The 17,846-nt window shown below is 40.0% G+C and overlaps 1 protein-coding gene across 17 annotated transcripts in view; it reads right to left on the minus strand.

Moving 5' to 3' along the window:
- GRIN2A (glutamate ionotropic receptor NMDA type subunit 2A) overlaps positions 1-17,846 on the minus strand; it is a 226,225-nt gene that overhangs the window by 122,159 nt on the left and 86,220 nt on the right. Inside the window, exon 1 of one of the 17 annotated variants that reach the window (XM_083799680.1) lies at positions 14,592-15,128. The exons of 14 other annotated variants lie outside the window; for them this stretch is intronic. In XM_083799680.1, the coding sequence (XP_083655806.1) occupies positions 14,592-14,783 (192 nt within the window). In that variant the 5' untranslated portion in view covers positions 14,784-15,128. 2 more of the 17 variants (XM_083799682.1, XM_083799671.1) reach the window with 2 other exon arrangements.

Genomic DNA, 17,846 nt, shown 5'->3' on the forward strand with positions numbered 1-17,846 from the left:
AATTGACATCCCCAAAAGAAAAGAAAAAACGGTAAAAAATTGCAATCAGACTTTTTTTTTAAAAAAAAAACAACTCTCCCTGCTTCTGCACCTCACAGAATCAAACATGTAAAAGAAGAATAATGGGACCGAAATGACACCTCAACTCATTCAAGCCTAAAATGAACATTAAAAAAAAAAAAAATTCTATTTTGTCAACATGCAGACTATTAAGAAGTTCTCACAAAAACAAACAAACAAACAAAAAAAGAACACTTGAAAAGACACACGCTCAGGTTATGAATACAGATGAAAAACAGGCGTGTAGGCAAATTATCAGAAGAGGCTGCTTATGCTCATCCCCCATTTCTCTCTGTTCTGCTGTTCTTCTTGCACCAAGCCATGCCCCACACCAACCACCGACCTTATTATGGCCTCATTATGATGAAGAGCCAAGCGAGCTCAGTGCCCCGTGAGCCAGCTCTGAGCAGCACACAGACGCTGGTGGTCCACAGGCTCCCCTCGGCTGCTTGGCGCACAGCAGCAGGACCCATGCCTGTGTGGGTCATTCAAACAAATATTATTCACAGGCTATTCACACAGATTTTCTTCCTTGCCACTCAGCATCTTCAGTCAGCAAATACCGTTCGCTTCATTTAAATTTGATAAGAATGTTTCTGGGCATTCACTATCCTTATTTATTTCTCATTTCTCCCTACCAGCAAATGCCAGCTTATTTATACCAAGACCCTGATAAAATCTGTGCAACACCTGTCATGCTGGAGTCTTCCCCAACTTCGGCTGAGCAAGAGAGTCTAATGTGACTTGATATTATACAAATTTCACTTTCTACACCGCTGCTAAAAACTGCCACACTGGCTGGAGGATTGCCTAGCCAACTACAAAGATTGCTTGCAAACCTGTGGCTGCCCAAAAAGCCATTTTTAAACTATTTTGTGTTCCAGTGGCTCTTCTAAGCAGCCACCATTGAACCTGACAGCAGCAGAAGCCCCTGTCACACAAGCTTCCCATTTGATAAAGTCTGGAGTTTGATGGCCCATCCTACCCACAGGTGCACCTGCAGCACATACAGCTGCTGCCACAACACAAAGTTTATTTATAGCATCTGTAGTACATAGTATCTAAATATATATACTACCCGCAAACTTCCAAATACTCATAATTTTTACAGAAATGTACTGCTCTTTAGACTGTTTTAATAAAATGACCCTATAGCATTTTTCAGCAGAGAATGAAATGTCAATTCTTTTCTTCCTTTAAAAGAATTCCTTCCAGCATTGGACAGAAATCCACAAATACAGACAAATCAGGAAGGAAAGGTCAGCATTAATCTGAAGCACTGAGGGTTAAAACAAATGACTAAGACAACCTCACAAAACTTCATAGTCACCACTGCACCAGGAACCCAGCACTGCTCATCTTCCATGTACTGCTCTGGCTCCTTGAGAAAACATCCACTTTGCAATATTTAAATTATTTGCAATAACTCAAGAGTTCTTTTTCCTAAGCTCATGAGTTTCCTGCTCATATCCCTGCTCCCCAGGAGAAATATAATTTAGAGAGAGGATCTCAAACAAACAGAGCAATATGCTAAGAAAATAAGAAGACTGAAGAAGTTATGACTAAAGAAAACCACTAATGACTGCTCTGCTAGCTTAGGACGCAGCAGATCCGCTTCTTCTCCTATTTTCCCTTCCCATCACATTAATAACTGCAAATGAAAAGTTTTTATGTAAGTTACATGTAAAACCAGATTACCTGATTCTTTCCTGCTGATATGTCCATCTAGAAGTGCACCAGATGCAGGTGACTACTCAGCTCCAAGGACAACCTGCAACCGTGGCAGCTGATGGGCCCACAGGTGCTGGGACTGGTGCTTGGAGGGGAAGTGCTGACCTCACCATCATGACCTGGAGCATGCCATTTTCTCAAAACTATTAACACTTCACAGAATTTTGTACAATTTAGTTCTTGCAAAGCAGAGACGTTTCCAGGAAGACTCAGACATCCTGCACAGGCACTTTCAGAAGCATGAGTTAAAAAGTTCCAAATGAACAGTGGTACCACAATGGGCAATAATTGTGGCCACTTTCTTCAGAATTCCTGCAACTTTAGATTTCAAATCACCATCATTCAATGTTTATGAAAATTATAATCTTAAACTGCTCAGTGTTAAGGTGTACTCCTCTAAGACTTTCAGTGTTTTATTATTTTTTTCTCAAAGGGAGACAACGCTGAGCTGTTTGGTTTGTTGTAGTGACAGTTATCAGTACGACCATGTGAAACATCAATTCTCATTCTCACCAGAAAATTCTGTGATAGGCCAGTCCACTCTAAGAGACATGTCAATCCAAACAAAAATATCTACTGAGGATTTAGGGACCAAATTACATTGTCAGTTCTACTACATTATTCCTGTGTATTTAATAAAGCTTTTAAGAAAAAGGCACCCTAGGACCATTGTCTTTTCATTCAAAATTAATGAGCTCTATTAATCTATCAAATATGTATTTTTATTGGATCTCACATAGCTCCCTCCAGGCAAGGGCACTTTAAAACTAATTAAATAGAAACCACCACATTCACTGCAGTTTGTGCTCAGCTGAGGGTACTGCTTCCATGCTTTGCTACTGAGCCTTTTCCATTAACATGCCATCAAACTTTTTCAGATTATGTGTAACTATACAAACTGGTATGAATTAACAAGTCTGAAGTTAATCCTTCATTTTTATACATCTGCCTATAAAAAGGAGATAAGTACCAGTTTCATAGAAGCACAAAATATCCCAAGTTGGAAGGGACCCACAAGGATCACCAAGTCCAACTCCTGGCTCCACACAAAAAGCATAACAGTGAAAAGCATAAATTCTCTTCAGAAAAGCTTAAGAGTAGCCACGAATGCCCTAACAGATCAGACAATTAATTAGCTATGGTCTTTTAGGGACAGCAAACACATCTTGCTGGAGCATCCTATGAAGTGATACATAATTCATGCTAGTTCCTAAATCTTCATCCCATCTTTCCTGTTTCACACACCAATGATAACACTATATGCTGTGTTGTTGATTTCTCTAGATTACTGACAATGAACATGCTGAAGCAATGAAGGACCTGGATATTAAAATCCAACCAAGCTGCTGTGCATCTGCAAGGGCATCTGACCGGCATGACTAAGGTAGGCAGTATGCTTATAATGAATCTAGCAAACAAACACTAGGTTGCAAGATAAAATGAAATTACACCACCAAATCTCACAAGCAGACAGTGATGTCTTCAGCTAGGGTATTACACAAATGCACAGAAGTACAAAGGACAAGTCCATGCTCGCTGGTGTCCACAGGACAGGGGAGCCAGCACTGTGTCAGCTGAGACAAGGGCAGGCAGTAGGGATCGGTTAAGACCTTTGAGCTCACTGGCTCTGCTGTAGGAAGCCAAATAACAAAGAATTCAACTGATTCACCTTCCCCAGTATCTGTGAAGAGAAATTGTTTCACAAATAATGTGGAAAGCATGAAGATAAAACTTGCAAGTTGGTTAAAACATGGCTTAACAAATTGCTAGGTGTCGAGCTTGCCTTGTGAGGATAAGCAGACAACAACATCAGACCTGGATGGGAAATTTCTTAATTTATAGAGAGGTCATTTTCACCTGGAACTTTGAAGTTTGTAGAATTCTTTTCTGAAAGTGATCCTATGACAAAATAGCACTTTCCTGTGATACAGAGATTTTCTAACTGAGACACAGAACATTTCTGAGACATTTTTGCAATCTGAGGCATAGATTTGTTGCCACTCTTAAGGAGATTTTCAACAGAGTTTGTATAGCCAGGTCACTTACATTGTAAACAACAGAGGATTTTGCTGTGGATCCCAGGATTTTACAAGCAATCTATCCAAGGAGAGAAACTTTCCCGGTATGAAATCAGGCCTCACTCAGTCAGACGGAATCTCAAGGCGCTTCCCGAAACTCACCAGCACACTCAACAGAAAATGTCACAGTTCCCTAGCACATATTATAGGTGAGACAAAAGCGCTAAACAGCTTACCAAGCAGCATCAGGCTAATTAACATCATATCAGCTCTAATTGGAAGTGATTCAGCAGTCTCAGCCTTGCAGTAAAAGTCGTTTCAGGACTCACTGATGTGAAAGGCTAATACTGACATCAAGAAATGTGCGGTTATCAAGCGCTCGAATCCCAAAAGAAAGCTGTACAGTAATTTTTCACTGGAGAGAGGTCTGCAGTCACCAGCAAGAGATAAGCCAGGCATTGTGTTGCTATTTCCTTCACGTTACTTTATTCAAAGTTGCTTTTGCAAGCACACGGAACAATGTGTGCTGGCTAAAGCACCTCTTTCCTACTAGTGAGGGGGACCACAACGGAGAACAGGATCTAAACCTCAGCGCCTGCAACGTTTGGAGGTTCACTGTTCTTCCCAAGTTCTTTCACACAATCCAAGACCCTCATATATTAACTCAACTGTCCAGGCCTCACAGAGCAACATCCATCAAAGTTTTAATGAAGATACAATTGATGCTTGCATTCTTCAGGTCATGCAAACTCTGACCTACATCTCTGCTATGAGTAGTGAGAACCTCATCAGTTTGACAAACTACTTAAAGTTAAGTTCTGATGAGCATCTTTGTCTAGAGTGTGGACATCAGGGATGCAGCCAAAATAGGCAAAGAATGAGATATTTTTAAAACCAAATGAACTTCAGCCACCTCTTACAGCACATCCTTTACTAGTTACTGCTGTTTAGCTAAATACAGAGGGATGAGGAAAACTAACAAATTAAAAAGCCCACCACAATCATTTTATTAAATCATAATGAATTATCCCTTCTTTACTAGCAGATAAAATTTTTAGAGGATTTGTTCTGAAGACTGAGCCCTTCATACAAAACTATATAAAATCCACCTTATTGTGCTGTGGTATAAACATGGCAATGCTTCCTTTCTAAATGAGCTGTTTAAGCTGAAGTGTTTAAACTCCAGTTTAAATACTCCAGTTGTTTTCCAGAGTTGCCAACAGGAAAACTACTCACAGCATGTAATACAACAGCTGAAACCCAAAACGGCTTCCAAACTCAGGAGTCAGTGTGTGGAGGCACACAATTGAGTGTGAAGGTATCCCACACCCCTTTCATCCCACAGAAGCCGTGCTTAATACATAACAAAAATTGTTCAGAAGAGAAAGTTCAGAAGTACTAATGGAAGCCTGAGCTATTTCCAAGGTGCTCCCTTGGTTTTAACAATTACTTTTGCGAAAGGATATCTTACACAGAAAGAGTACAGCACCGTAAAAATGAGCTCCAAGGACACATTTCATATTTAAGTATAGTCTATTATCAAGATATAACATTTTCATGCATCATTTTATATTAAGGGAAGCTGTGTAGTCTGGGAAATAGCAGTGTCTAGCTCTTGCTGGCATAAAAGTCCTCATCTGTGCAATGACAGAAGAGTAATATGAGTCACAGATGAAAATTTAGCTTCTCTTATACCTGTTTTTGTACCAAGTGTAAGAAGTCCATAATTTTATGACTTATTTCAGAGACAGCAACAGATGGACAAAACCTTTGCTTCCGTCATGCTGTTCACATGCCCTGTGACAGTCTGGTCCTCCACTGAGGCGTCAGCAGTCCTCTGCTGCCATGCTTACCCCAGGGAGATGTGTCACTGAGTGACACTGTCACAGAGCCCTGATGTCTGCTTTCCCCATCTCTGTCATTCCGTACGGTCCTCAGATATCCACATTATCTGTCTTGTTCCTTGTGTGATAGCTAGTTTAATCTGTATTTCAAGATGAAGCAGTGACTTAACAGAGGGAGTATTGAGCTAAAAATCTAGATCTAAATTCTAATGGTCTGTCAGCTAGAGTAATTCTTCTTGGTCCTGGTCTCTATTGCAGCCCATTAAATCACTGTGATGGCAATGTATTGAAAGTAGCAAGGAAGCATATGATGTAAAACACCATCAGAGTAAAAAGGTTAGAAAAGAAATATGACAAAATAACACAAGTCCATCTCAAGAGAGGCAAACTGAAAAGGTGAAAGCCAGCCTGCTCCATGGAACAAGAGTGACTCAGAGTCACTGCTTCCTCCTTACCCTGCAGTGGGCAAGCACCACTTTAGTGAAAAGCTTTTGCTTTTAATGTCTAATACTGATATAACACTGAGGAAACAATGGCAGAAATCTAAATGATTTAGTACTAATGCCTAAATGATTTAGTACTAATCACACAAATTCATTTGTCATTTTAGGAAATCCCACCCTAAATGATTTAATTAATTACCTCTACTAATATTAGGGAGTTCTTTTTTGGCCTTAAAATTATACAAGGCAAGGAGAGGGAGCATCATGTACTTTACCAGGGCCAGTGCTATTTGCACAATCATTCTAAAATTCTTTCTCTCTGCTGCTGTTTCTCTTCTACAACCTTACTAGCCCATTGGACAAAAAATACAATTTCTTTGATGATGAACAGTTAAATCAGAACTTTCCACTGGAAAGATCTGGAGGTCCCAATGCACTTCCAAGCACCAAACCCCTCTGCTGAACACTTCTTGCTACGCAATGCAAGGTCCAAAACTGAATGACCACAGAAATACTATTTTCTCAGAAATTTTAGAATAGGGCTCTGCAAGTCAGACTTCAGGAATACAAAGTTGGATAAAAATAATATAGCCTGCTATTGCCAATTTTGTATCTGCACCTATACCAAGATGACTTCAGTAGGCAGAGTGTGTGATGTTCATTAAGCTGACAAACCCAGCAGCTAACATGCACGCCAAAACTTTCTTGGAATAGCATGCAGTCTCAGAGGAAAAGGCCAGGAGTACAAATGTTCTGCACCAACATATACACAATCAGCTACAAAACCCTTGCTCTCTAAGCCAGGAAGGCTTATGCAAACTAAATGAAAGGAAACTAAAATGGACACATCAGGCTAACAAAAATAGGCTTCTTTCAATGAATAAAACATTCCAGACTTTAGCATGTAAAAATTAAAAAGTTAATATGACAATAGGCAAGTGAAGTTCATTTATTTTTGGACTGTGCATTTGAGTCATTTCAAGTGCACATAAAAGGTTCTTCCCTAATTCATATGGCTTTTTAGTAGTCTGTATAATGCAAGAACTAACTGTAGAAACTAGGAGTCTAGAATATGACTTCACTGCAGTTGATAGAAATGGAACAGCGAATGAAGTATCCATTCAATATCTGCTCTGAACTGGAACATGATATGACTTACCAAATTATGTTAACTCTAATTTGGAAAAAAGAAAAAAAAAGTCACTATAACTTAAATATTTGCTCAAAATTACTGTCAGAAAGTCCATCAAAGCACTACTAGGATGAAATCTTAAGTCCTGCTTCATTATTAATACTTCATTAACACCTTTTGTAGTAGTGATTTCTATTTCTGTAGTGATTTCTGAAGAACGGGCTTTTCATTTTTAATCTCTGTACATCACGGCCTCTCAGTCCATTCTGTGGTGCTGTGACAGAGCAGTTAATGCTGTGCTGATTTTACCTTCATACCTGTGTTTTGTCTCATAGATTGAAAAATCATCAAAACAAGTTTATGCTTATTTGAAGCTAATATCTAGGCTGCCTCACTTGTAAATGAAGGTGTAAATAGACAGCTTAGCATGTTAATAAGATAAGAACATTCCTACTTCATTTTCAGGGAGACTCATGCTCTGATCATTTCCATCGGTGATTAAAGTATTAAAGCTACAAAGGGGGTGAAGGGCCTAGAGGGGAAGACATATGAGGAGCGGCTGAGGTCACTGGGCCTGTTCAGCCTGGAAAAGAGGAGGCTGAGGGGAGACCTCATCGCAGCCTGCAGCTTCCTCATGAGGGGGAGTGGAGGGGCAGGCGCCGATCTATTCTCCTTAGTCACCAGTGATAGGACCCGAGGGAATGGAGTCAAGCTGCGGCAGGGAAGGTTCAGGCTGGACATCAGGAAGAGGTTCTTCACCAAGAGGGTGATCGCGCACTGGAACAGGCTCCCCAGGGACGCAGTCACGGCACCAAGCCTGTCAGAGTTTAAGAAGCATTTGGACTGTGCTCTCAGTCACACGGTGTGAATTTTTGGGTAGGTCTGTGTGGTGCCAGGAGTTGATGATCCTTGTGGGTCCCTTCCAACTCGGGATATTCTATGATTATATTGCTACAACAATTAATACTTTTCAGTTTCCTGACAGTCTTCTGACTCTTCTGTTTCGGATTTCAAAGCAATTTACCAATATGAATGAACAAATTCTCTATACCGATATTGCAAGTATATTTGTTTTTCCAAAGGGGAGAGCGATGTCCTGAGTGATACATACAGACACATTTGAAACTGGCCTCGGCCTGCATAGCCGGAGAGCTGACAAAATACTTCACTGCTCCCACTATGGTTCAGGATTTGTTTACAGTCCACATTTCTGAGTATGAAGGCCTACATTTCTCACTTCACAGGTTGAACTGGCAGTCAAGAGTGCAAACTGCATTTTAGGATGCATTAAACACATCAGAGGCAGCTGGTAAAAAGAGGTGGTTCTCCTACTGTATCTAGTGTTAGTGCAGCCCTACCTTGAATATTGCAGGTAGTTCCGGGCTCCACAGTCTAAAAAGGATGCTAAGGCCCTTCAAAGAGTCCAGAGGACTGCAACAAAGCTGGTAACAGGGCTGAAGGCATGTTCTGTGAGGAGAGGCTGAGGGCACGTGGGTTGCCCAGTCAGGAGGAGAGGAGGCCGAGTGGTGGCTTCATGGCTCCACAGCTCCCTGAGGAGGGGAAGCGCAGAGGGAGGTGCTGGTCTCTGCTCCTGGGAACCAGCAATGAGATGCGGGGCATGGCTCAGAGCTGTGCCTGGGGAGGGTCAGACTGGGCACCAGAAAATAGTCCTTGCCCGGGACGGTAGTCAGACACTGGGCTGGGCTTCCTGGGGGGTGGTTGGTGGTCACGAGGCACGTAGATAATGCCCTCAGGAACATACTTGAACCTTTGGTCAGCCCTGAAGTGCTCAGGCAGTTGGACTTGGTGATCTTTGTAGGTCCTTTCCAACTGAACTGTTCTATTCTGCTCTAAAATAAGAAAGGACTAAGGAAAACATAACAATCAGATGAATAACAAATGACTATTAGATTTTCCAGCCAAATTACTGTTTTTTTTTTATTCACCAAATTCTGATAACACTTAATGTAACTGGATGTAGGAAAGTTATCTCATTTCATGTGTATTCTCAACTCAGATAATTCAGGGTAAAAATAATAACTACCAATCCACAATAATTAAGACTCTCCCTCAAAGACTCTTCCTCAAAAATAAAATTGTATGAATATCAGCAGTTGCAAATTTTGAAATTTGAAACCAAACTAAAAAAATAGCTCCATGTGTGTATTTTTTCCAACACACATTTACGAATGCAACTTTTGGCAACTATAGACATCCAAAAGAAGATAATTGGCTATCTTTTTGATATGCCCTATAAGTTCAGAAATAATATTTAAGAACGCATTAGCGCACAGGTGACCCAAAAAACATCAAGCACTTTATCACTGTGCTTCCCTACCCTATTAACAGAAAAAGAAGCCCCCAGGCAAGAAGAATATAACTGTTGCAAACAAATGCCAGTAAAGTGGACTAACTTCAGGCTGCTGATCATCAGTCAGCACTAAATGGTGGCTCTCTCTTACATTATAGCCAAGTGGAGTCCTGAGAATAGCTTTCCAGACCATTAGAAAGGGCAGGATGACTGATACAAAGATGACATCTCAGAGTTATGCAGCTTAATGTGCTGTGCACCTTTTAAGGAAATATCTATTTAATTAGTCAACATATTTTAAGCACCTGCTACCGCTTCCTTTAAAACCTCAGTTTCCTTGTGCCCTTAGTAAGCCCTGTGGCTGCTTCAGGAAACACCAGCACAGATAGAAGCTAAGGTTTGATGCAAACAGAAAATGAGTGGGGAAATTTAGGAATATTTCAAGGACCTATAATTTCAGTGAACATGATATGTGGCTTCTGAGTGACTGTGATATGTTGCTAAATGAGTATCCTCTCTTTCCTAATAATGAAGCTCATCTAATCCTTAGCAAGAAAAACGTCTTAACGTAGGGAGGTAGGGGAAGAACATCCTGAAAGTCTTAAGCTTTTGGAAAGGCTTTCACTACTGCTCAACAAAATATAGGATGTATAAATGCCTGAAAACTCTAGGTATACAAGAATTCAAACGGAGTAAGCAGAACCATAATGATATCTGTGATTATACCGGATGTAGAGTCAGAAATTCTTTCATTAAATATCTAACCAAGTAATAGGACCAGTAACTGATCTTATTAATTCCTGTTTCCACAAATAAATACATGTCTCACAAATACAATTATCTCATGCAGTATGGAGGGGGGAAAAAAAAAAAAAAGTGCCCTGCTAAAAGTGGAAGTTGTAAATTACTAAAAAAAATGCTACTTACATTAGCTACAGCTTTTAAATGAGTCTTAAGTCACTGGACTATGAAGCAACTTCAATTTATTATGTAAGCAAAATGCCAAGTGCTACTTCTATGTTTGTATAAAAAGCTACTAAGAAAATGCCATCACTTAACCACTCCTTTACTGATTTTCATTCCAGAGTGAAAGTGACTAAGGCCTCATCAATGCTGCCATCTACAGAGCACTTCTCCTTCCTAAAAGGATATTTCTAGCTTTAAATTAAGACCTTGAGATTTTGCATTGCCTGATAACAAGCTGTTTGGGAACCAAGTGCACATCACCTGATCTTTCCAGTTGCAGCAATCCCAAATAAAGCTACACCCTATGCATTTTTTTTCCTAGGGGAAAAAAGGGAAAAGCCAAGGCATAACCATGACTTCCAAACAATCTCAGAGACAGTCATATCCACTCACACTGCTGCAGCTAATGTCACCTGCAGTAGTAATGCGTCACAAACCTCAGCAGTTTACAGAGAATATAAAAATCAAGGAAGAATAGTGAAAAATTAGCACATAAATAGCTGAATAAAAACTATAAAAAATGCTTTCAGTGTAGCCAGGAACATTTTCACCTTTCTTATGCTTAAAAATATATATAAATAATAATAATAATAGAAGATTTGTAAGTAAAATGATTCTTTCTGATAAATGCATTCTACCTCAAAACATAACTTTTTCTATCTCAGCTACAACTGCTTCATGAATTCACAACTTTCAGAAGGTACAAATAAATCTCTATGTAGCAAAGAACTAAGTGATGAATATGATAAAATTAGTATGTAAATACAAATAGAAACTGATAAAAGGATCTCTAAGACATCATTTTGTCTTGGTTTACAGTTGAGATAACATATAGTTTGAAAGGGCGTTCTGAATTACATAAGCTACAAACCCAGGCAGCTTCCTTTAAATACAGAGAAGTCTAACTCTGGGTGGTACCATTATGGTGAAAAACTTTGTTTTGCTGTGTCTTGTCTTCAGTCAGCTCTTCTGCAAACAACAGGTTTCACTGTGTAAAAACATGTTTTAGCCCCAAATCACATTTGCTGCGTTCTCTTCCATAATCACAAAAAGCACTGCGATTAGAAAATTAAATCATGCATTTCCAGTGCTAAACCTTTACTAAATATACTATATCAACTTAGCTCCACAGCCCCAGAAGTGTTGTTTGTTCTGGAAGAGGGAGCTGGCCCCACTCCTCACTTCACCAGTCCACTGCAGACATGGCAGCTGAACACAGAAAAGGCTGATTTTCTTTCGTGTATAAGGTTCCTGATGAAGTGTATTTGGCTATTCAAGCTGCACACTGTCACTGCCAGGACAGGTTGAAAACCAGGAAAGCAAATGAAGCTTTTATCATGGAGCATTTCCAAAGGCTGCTGCTCAGTGAACCAGGTGTACGGCTTGCCTGGGCTCTTCTTTTGAGAGCAAAACACTTCCAACCACAATACCAGAGCTGTTTCCACAACTTCTGCTTCCCCTGTTGTACAGCTGACTCTGTCCTCTTCCACCTACAGCTCCTTTTGTCCAGAGGATCCCTTAGGAAAAGTGATCCTGCCTTTTCCAAGCCCTACTCCTGCTGAAAGCCCTTCCCAGTTCTGGAAGGGGAGTCAGCAGGGTGCTGCAGTGAGCACACACACCCTAGAAACTAAAAAACATCTATGAAAATGTTCATGGAGCATCAATAATCCCCAGTATAAGTGAACCTGGCATGTAGGTGCTTGACCTCCACAGTGGGTTTTACAGTCACACATATGTCCCTGTCACACTGGCCAGGATTTCCAGTGAGTGACACTTAAAAGCAGAACCTGTCAATAAAAGGGGTGGCATTAACAGATGTGTACATTCAAAGCTTATGTTCATTAGTTTGCAAAATTCAGCCACTAGACAGTAATGTTCCAGTCACTTCTGCACAGCAACGAGATGCTAACATAGATCAGAGACCTGAGCTGCACACGGTCATGAAAACATAATGCTGCTGTCACACACACTGAGCTACTGGACATCAGTACCTTCCCATTGCTACTAACCAAAATAAAACTTACAGTGTCTACCAGGAGATTTTTTCTGCCATTTGGCCTGCAGCACCACACACCTGAGGCTGTGTGGAAGATGCTCCTGTAGAGCACCATGCAGATAACAACAATCCAGCTCATGTGCAAGGACGTTATTTCCATTTTACTGCGATGTTCAACAGGGTCTGAGAAGAAATTAACAACCTGCCCCTGATAACTTAAAGAAAGAAATCAAGAAAATTGAAAAGATAATGAAGGCCCTTAGAGCCATTTCTAGCTCGTCCCTCCATTCATGATATACCATGGCATGGAAAGATGCAAGAAGATGAGCACCGGTGGAACAAGACATGTCCTCCACACCATGTATCACACACCTCGTAGAAAACATGTTAGCAAGCCCAAACGAGCGAAGTTGCATTTCTTTTAATTTCATATACACAGTTTTGCACAAATCAAATTTTGTAGAGGAGTTGCTTCTATTCATCTTCATATGAATTTCAAATACCTAGTTTTATTTTTAAGATGATGGATATCTAGAAGCCAAAGATTTAGGCAGCACATCTGAGGCTTGAAAATACAAAATCTGTTGAAAGCAAAACTGGCTAGGCCAGCTCTGAAATTATCAGCAGAGAGAATACGCTTTAATTAGATATTTTCACCAGCAGGTTCTTGTAGACAGCAAGTACCTGCCTAAAAAAATACAGTGTAAGAAGAAAAGCTGTCAAAACTTTTCAGCAGACATGCAGGCATCACATGGATGAAAGGGACAAATATTTTTGTAAAAGGTCATTGCAATCAATCAGGCTTGCTGCTACTTCTGCTACTAAATTCCCTCTGTCTTTCTTTGCTGGCCTTCCAGGGGAGTGGTAGCAGCTGAGGTTGGACTAAATGATCTTCAAAGGTCCCTTCCCACCCAAACCATCTCATAACTCTATCATTCATTCAACTTTTCCTTGTGTATTTATACATTTGAGTCCTTGTTCAAACATTCAAAACTGGAATGTCTAATGAAAGCCATCCAGGCACTACTTTGCACCTCCAGCCCAATAACCTGCAGCTTTTCCCTTTTCTTACATTCTCAAACTATAATGGAACAACAAAATGAAAAATCTAACTACATAGACTACTAGTAAAAGGATGCCAGCCCTTATCGTATCCATTTGTTCAATTTAACAGCAAAGGATGACCTTTGGCAGTTCATCCCTCAAAGCAAACACCAACTCCACTGTGCAAGTACATGTGCAATCTTTCTTAACCTTTAAAAGGCTTTGAGCACAGAAATGTAAATAGTTACTAACAGCATTACAACATAAAGTCAAATTATTTTGCTCTATGCATGCCAGACAGTAAGTGTGAAGGAAAATGGAAAAGTAGATCTTTTTGCCAAGGGTCTGGAACAGAAGGAAAACCCAACAGGAAGGGGTACCTGTGTCTGCACGGAATGTAACTTCTGATCAGCACTCTTTTTTGAGCTTTCATTTTATTTCTAATAGCATTTTGGGTGCTCTGGTTAACACAGGATCCAGGAACAGAAGATGTTATGAATTGTCACTAAAATGTATTATTAAAGGTGGTTTCCAAAATCTCAAAGCTGTATGGAACACACATAACAGCAGACAGCCCACTACATCTCAATTAGGTAGAAAAAACTCTGTGTAAAACTTTATGAAAATAAGTTTAAATGATTCCCCCTCCCTTCAGGAAGCTGAAAAGCAGCAGCAAGTAACGAGTGAATTCTGACACCACCAGATTACCATCTGCCTAGAGAGATGAAGTTTGCCCAGAAATGGTTAATGCACCAAGGCACAAGGAGGGGAGCATCCAACACCACGATGCGCTCAGCACACATGGGGTGCCAGGCGCAGAGCAGTCCCCGTAGGTTCCTGGGTAATGTTGTGACTCTTCCTTTGATTAGGAGGCTGGCCACTTACAGTCACTGCAGGCTGACTGCTGGATTCAGCGTGACATCCAGTGTAAAACTTCTATAACTGCTCAGCCATAACCAAATATCTGTAACAACATCACTGCATTACCACAACTCTTCCTCTCAGTCTTGATATTCACTGAAATGTTTCCTTGGAGCCGGCCATACCTCTGTTCTCCTCCTGACTGCTGGATCACTGCCCACTGCTTCAGTAACACTGAATCCTTCTCGTCTGTAAGCTCCTTTGAGGTCTCCGCACAAAAGGCACCTAAGCAAAGACTTGCTCGCTTTAGGATCGCTGCCCACACGGACAGAAGCAGGCCCTTTTGTTTCATTGCAGTGAGTAAACAGCCCTTGCATCCACGAGATCTATCACACTAACACCTGCATCATGCAGTCTGGTCCCACTCGCAGTCACTGAAGCATCATTTCTGAGTCTTTGTCACATTCATGTTACCCACTTCCCCAAGCAATATAAAAATACATGTGACAGTAGCCAGCCATGTTTCAACAAATCTGTTTTTGTATGTTAGACGGTATCAATGTACTAGCCTTTTAGCTATTTAGACAGAAGTAGCATTAATAGGTTTCCCAATCACATAATTTGGGGGATTTTATACAAGACATTAACAAAAAAGGGACTATTTAATCTTATTTGAAATTCCTAAAATATTAGTGAGAATTCAGTTTAAAAGATAAAGGAAATAGCCAAGTAAGTCTTAATATCTTCTATAAAAAAAATCAATTTTTACCTTGTAAAGTGATCCATCTCTTCTGTTAGAAATAACACAAGCTAAGACTGACACTAGTGACCAATCTTTGCCTGCTTTCATTTGCCAGAACACTTAGTAATCTTAATAATTGAATATATATTGCATCTTTGTGCTATAATAAAATGCATTTGGTTTCATGGAGTATTTATAGGCTTTGGCAAGTTCAGAAAGAAATCATAGTCTGCATCTAGGTTAACGTTTAAGTATTTCAGCATAAAGCTGCACCTACAGAAGATGTAGAGACTTTCAAGTTTGGGCTGTGCCTTGCCTCTGCCTCTCGGGTGTCTTTACTTCCACAAGGTTGCACTTCATTGCAGGGTTGACTAAGCAAAGGCTTGTGAAGTTCTCCCTTGGGTGCTTCCTCATCTCCGATCATGCCTGTCTAATCATTTCTTTTTTTTTCTGAGGTAACCATGTTCTCTATCTTTCTGTCATAAGTGGGGGGAGGGGGGGGGGGCTTTCAAGGTTATTAGAAATGCTTTTTAATTAATAACTATAGGTTTTCTCCTCAAAATTTGCTTGCTTAATAAAAAAAACTCATACTCATTTTTCTCTGTTGACTTTTAAGAAACTTCCAATTTCACCTTTGTGTGAATTTGTTGTAAATAAAAGATCTAATGGTCTCTTTCTTTACATAATGGTAATACACCATATAGTTATAGCACATTAAGTTTGCATAATAGCTCTTCTGTACTTTTATCTGCACAGCTGTTTGAACACACCTTTAATGTATCTCAGAAAATACAAGAATAAACTGAGAGCAGGCAGCAAATCAACTCCCGTACCAAGCTAGCTTTGAAATAAGAAACATCATAATCTCCCAGTTCAGCAAAACAGGAATAATAATACCCAGTGACCTTTACATAGTATTTTTTGAACATGGAACTCACATTTTCTCAAATTTCCCAAACCATGTGCGTGTGTTATACAGGTTACCCATCCAAACAGGATATCTGCACATCCGAACACAGTGAAACAGGTCATCTGCACAACCCAGCAGACATACCAAGGATTTCCAGGTCGCCTGGGCAAATATCCCAGATGCTCCAATTCTAGCCAGATAAGATTTTCGGATGAAAAGACGTGCATTGAAAACCTGGATGTACAGTAGCCCTAATCAGAGGTATTTTATAAAGACTCTCTATTAAAGCAGAAATTTTCCTAATGCTAAATGTTTAATCATGAATTTATTCCTGTTAACAAACTTACAAATTTGTTTTACAAATAAGACTGGGTTTCCTGGGGAAGGAGCTCTACAAATTCCTCTCACTACCTTAATACTACTGTTCTACTACTGTCATTACATTTTTTTTCAATGCATTTTGATTTTTGGCAATAGTATTTATGTTTGGTATCGGATTTGTATTTCCAATTCCAAGCTAATAATCCACAAATCTACATCCAGCATTTGTGGCTCTATGAGCCATTTCCAAAGCCAAAACAAGAGTGCTTTCTGGTAGAAGAAGGTCTGCTGAGCCAGCTGGACCTGGCTGATAGGTTGTGCAGGGGCTCATAACTCAAAAAAACTGACCCGTGAGAAGCAGAGGCAATAAACGAAGCAGACTTCTTTCAGTCTCCTTGGCTCCAAATGATTACTGAACAACAGCAAGTACTGACCTGCGGCAGAGGCTGGGAATAACTTGGACTCCTACAGCTGGGGTCATGCACAACTGCTAAACAGCTTGCTCATGGTTCACATGCAAAGAAAACTCCATTTGGCAGAGCTCTGGTCTTAGTCAATGAGCGCTCTTGTCCTCTGCTCTCCCCTTCCCTGACCTTGTCCCCTTTGCTTTCCCCTAAACACACAAACTGATACGTCAATGGGGAAGTCTGTCTCACCTCTGCCAAGCCACAGAATTCAGTACAAACCCCACCGTTCTCTCAGACATTGTGACTTTAAAGGTCTGGATTGACAACACAAAACACAGACATAATTATATTAATAATAGCAACCCATTTCTTGTAAAGTAAGAAATCATACCGTTACAACTCTGTCACTACATTTGCAATGAATCAAAGACAGCATGACTAGTTTTGGTCTTCTAACACAGCTCACACCAGCAAATTACATTAGAAAATAGAACAACAGCAGTTCCACTGTTGGCATGTCATATCATTACCTTCACAGGAAAATTTTGCTGCAGCCCTACAAGGAAACCTACATTTCAGAACAGAAACTCCTTCCAAGAGGAAAGCAACAATATAAATGATCGGCTACATAAAGAATCCTTTACTGAATCAAATCTTTTAGTTATATTTTCCACAGGTGGATTCTGGCTAGACTTTGTAAGGCCCAGGGAACAGGATAACCGTAAGGAAAATATTTAAAGATTTTTTTTTTCCCCAAAGGCTGATATGTAACAAAGCCATTGGACTTGGCACAGTAGGTGGTGACACTGAAAATCATCTCATGCTGTTATTAAATTCCCATTTTAAAACTGCATCTTTGAGGTTTCTGACATTTAAAAAAAAAAAAATCCATCTGCTTGCCGCCATCCAAGTCTTTTAAAATACATACAATGTTACTCCTGATAATAAGATATGAAATAATAACTGTGATGACTTTGAAGCAGGAGTCTCTTGATAATTACCTTTTTAGTAGACTCTGTGTGTTGGACCAGCTGATTTATTGCCATTATTTTAGTGGAAT

This window comes from Anser anser (genome assembly GCF_964211835.1).
Source record: "Anser anser genome assembly, chromosome: 15".
Classification (NCBI taxonomy): Eukaryota; Metazoa; Chordata; class Aves; order Anseriformes; family Anatidae; genus Anser; species Anser anser.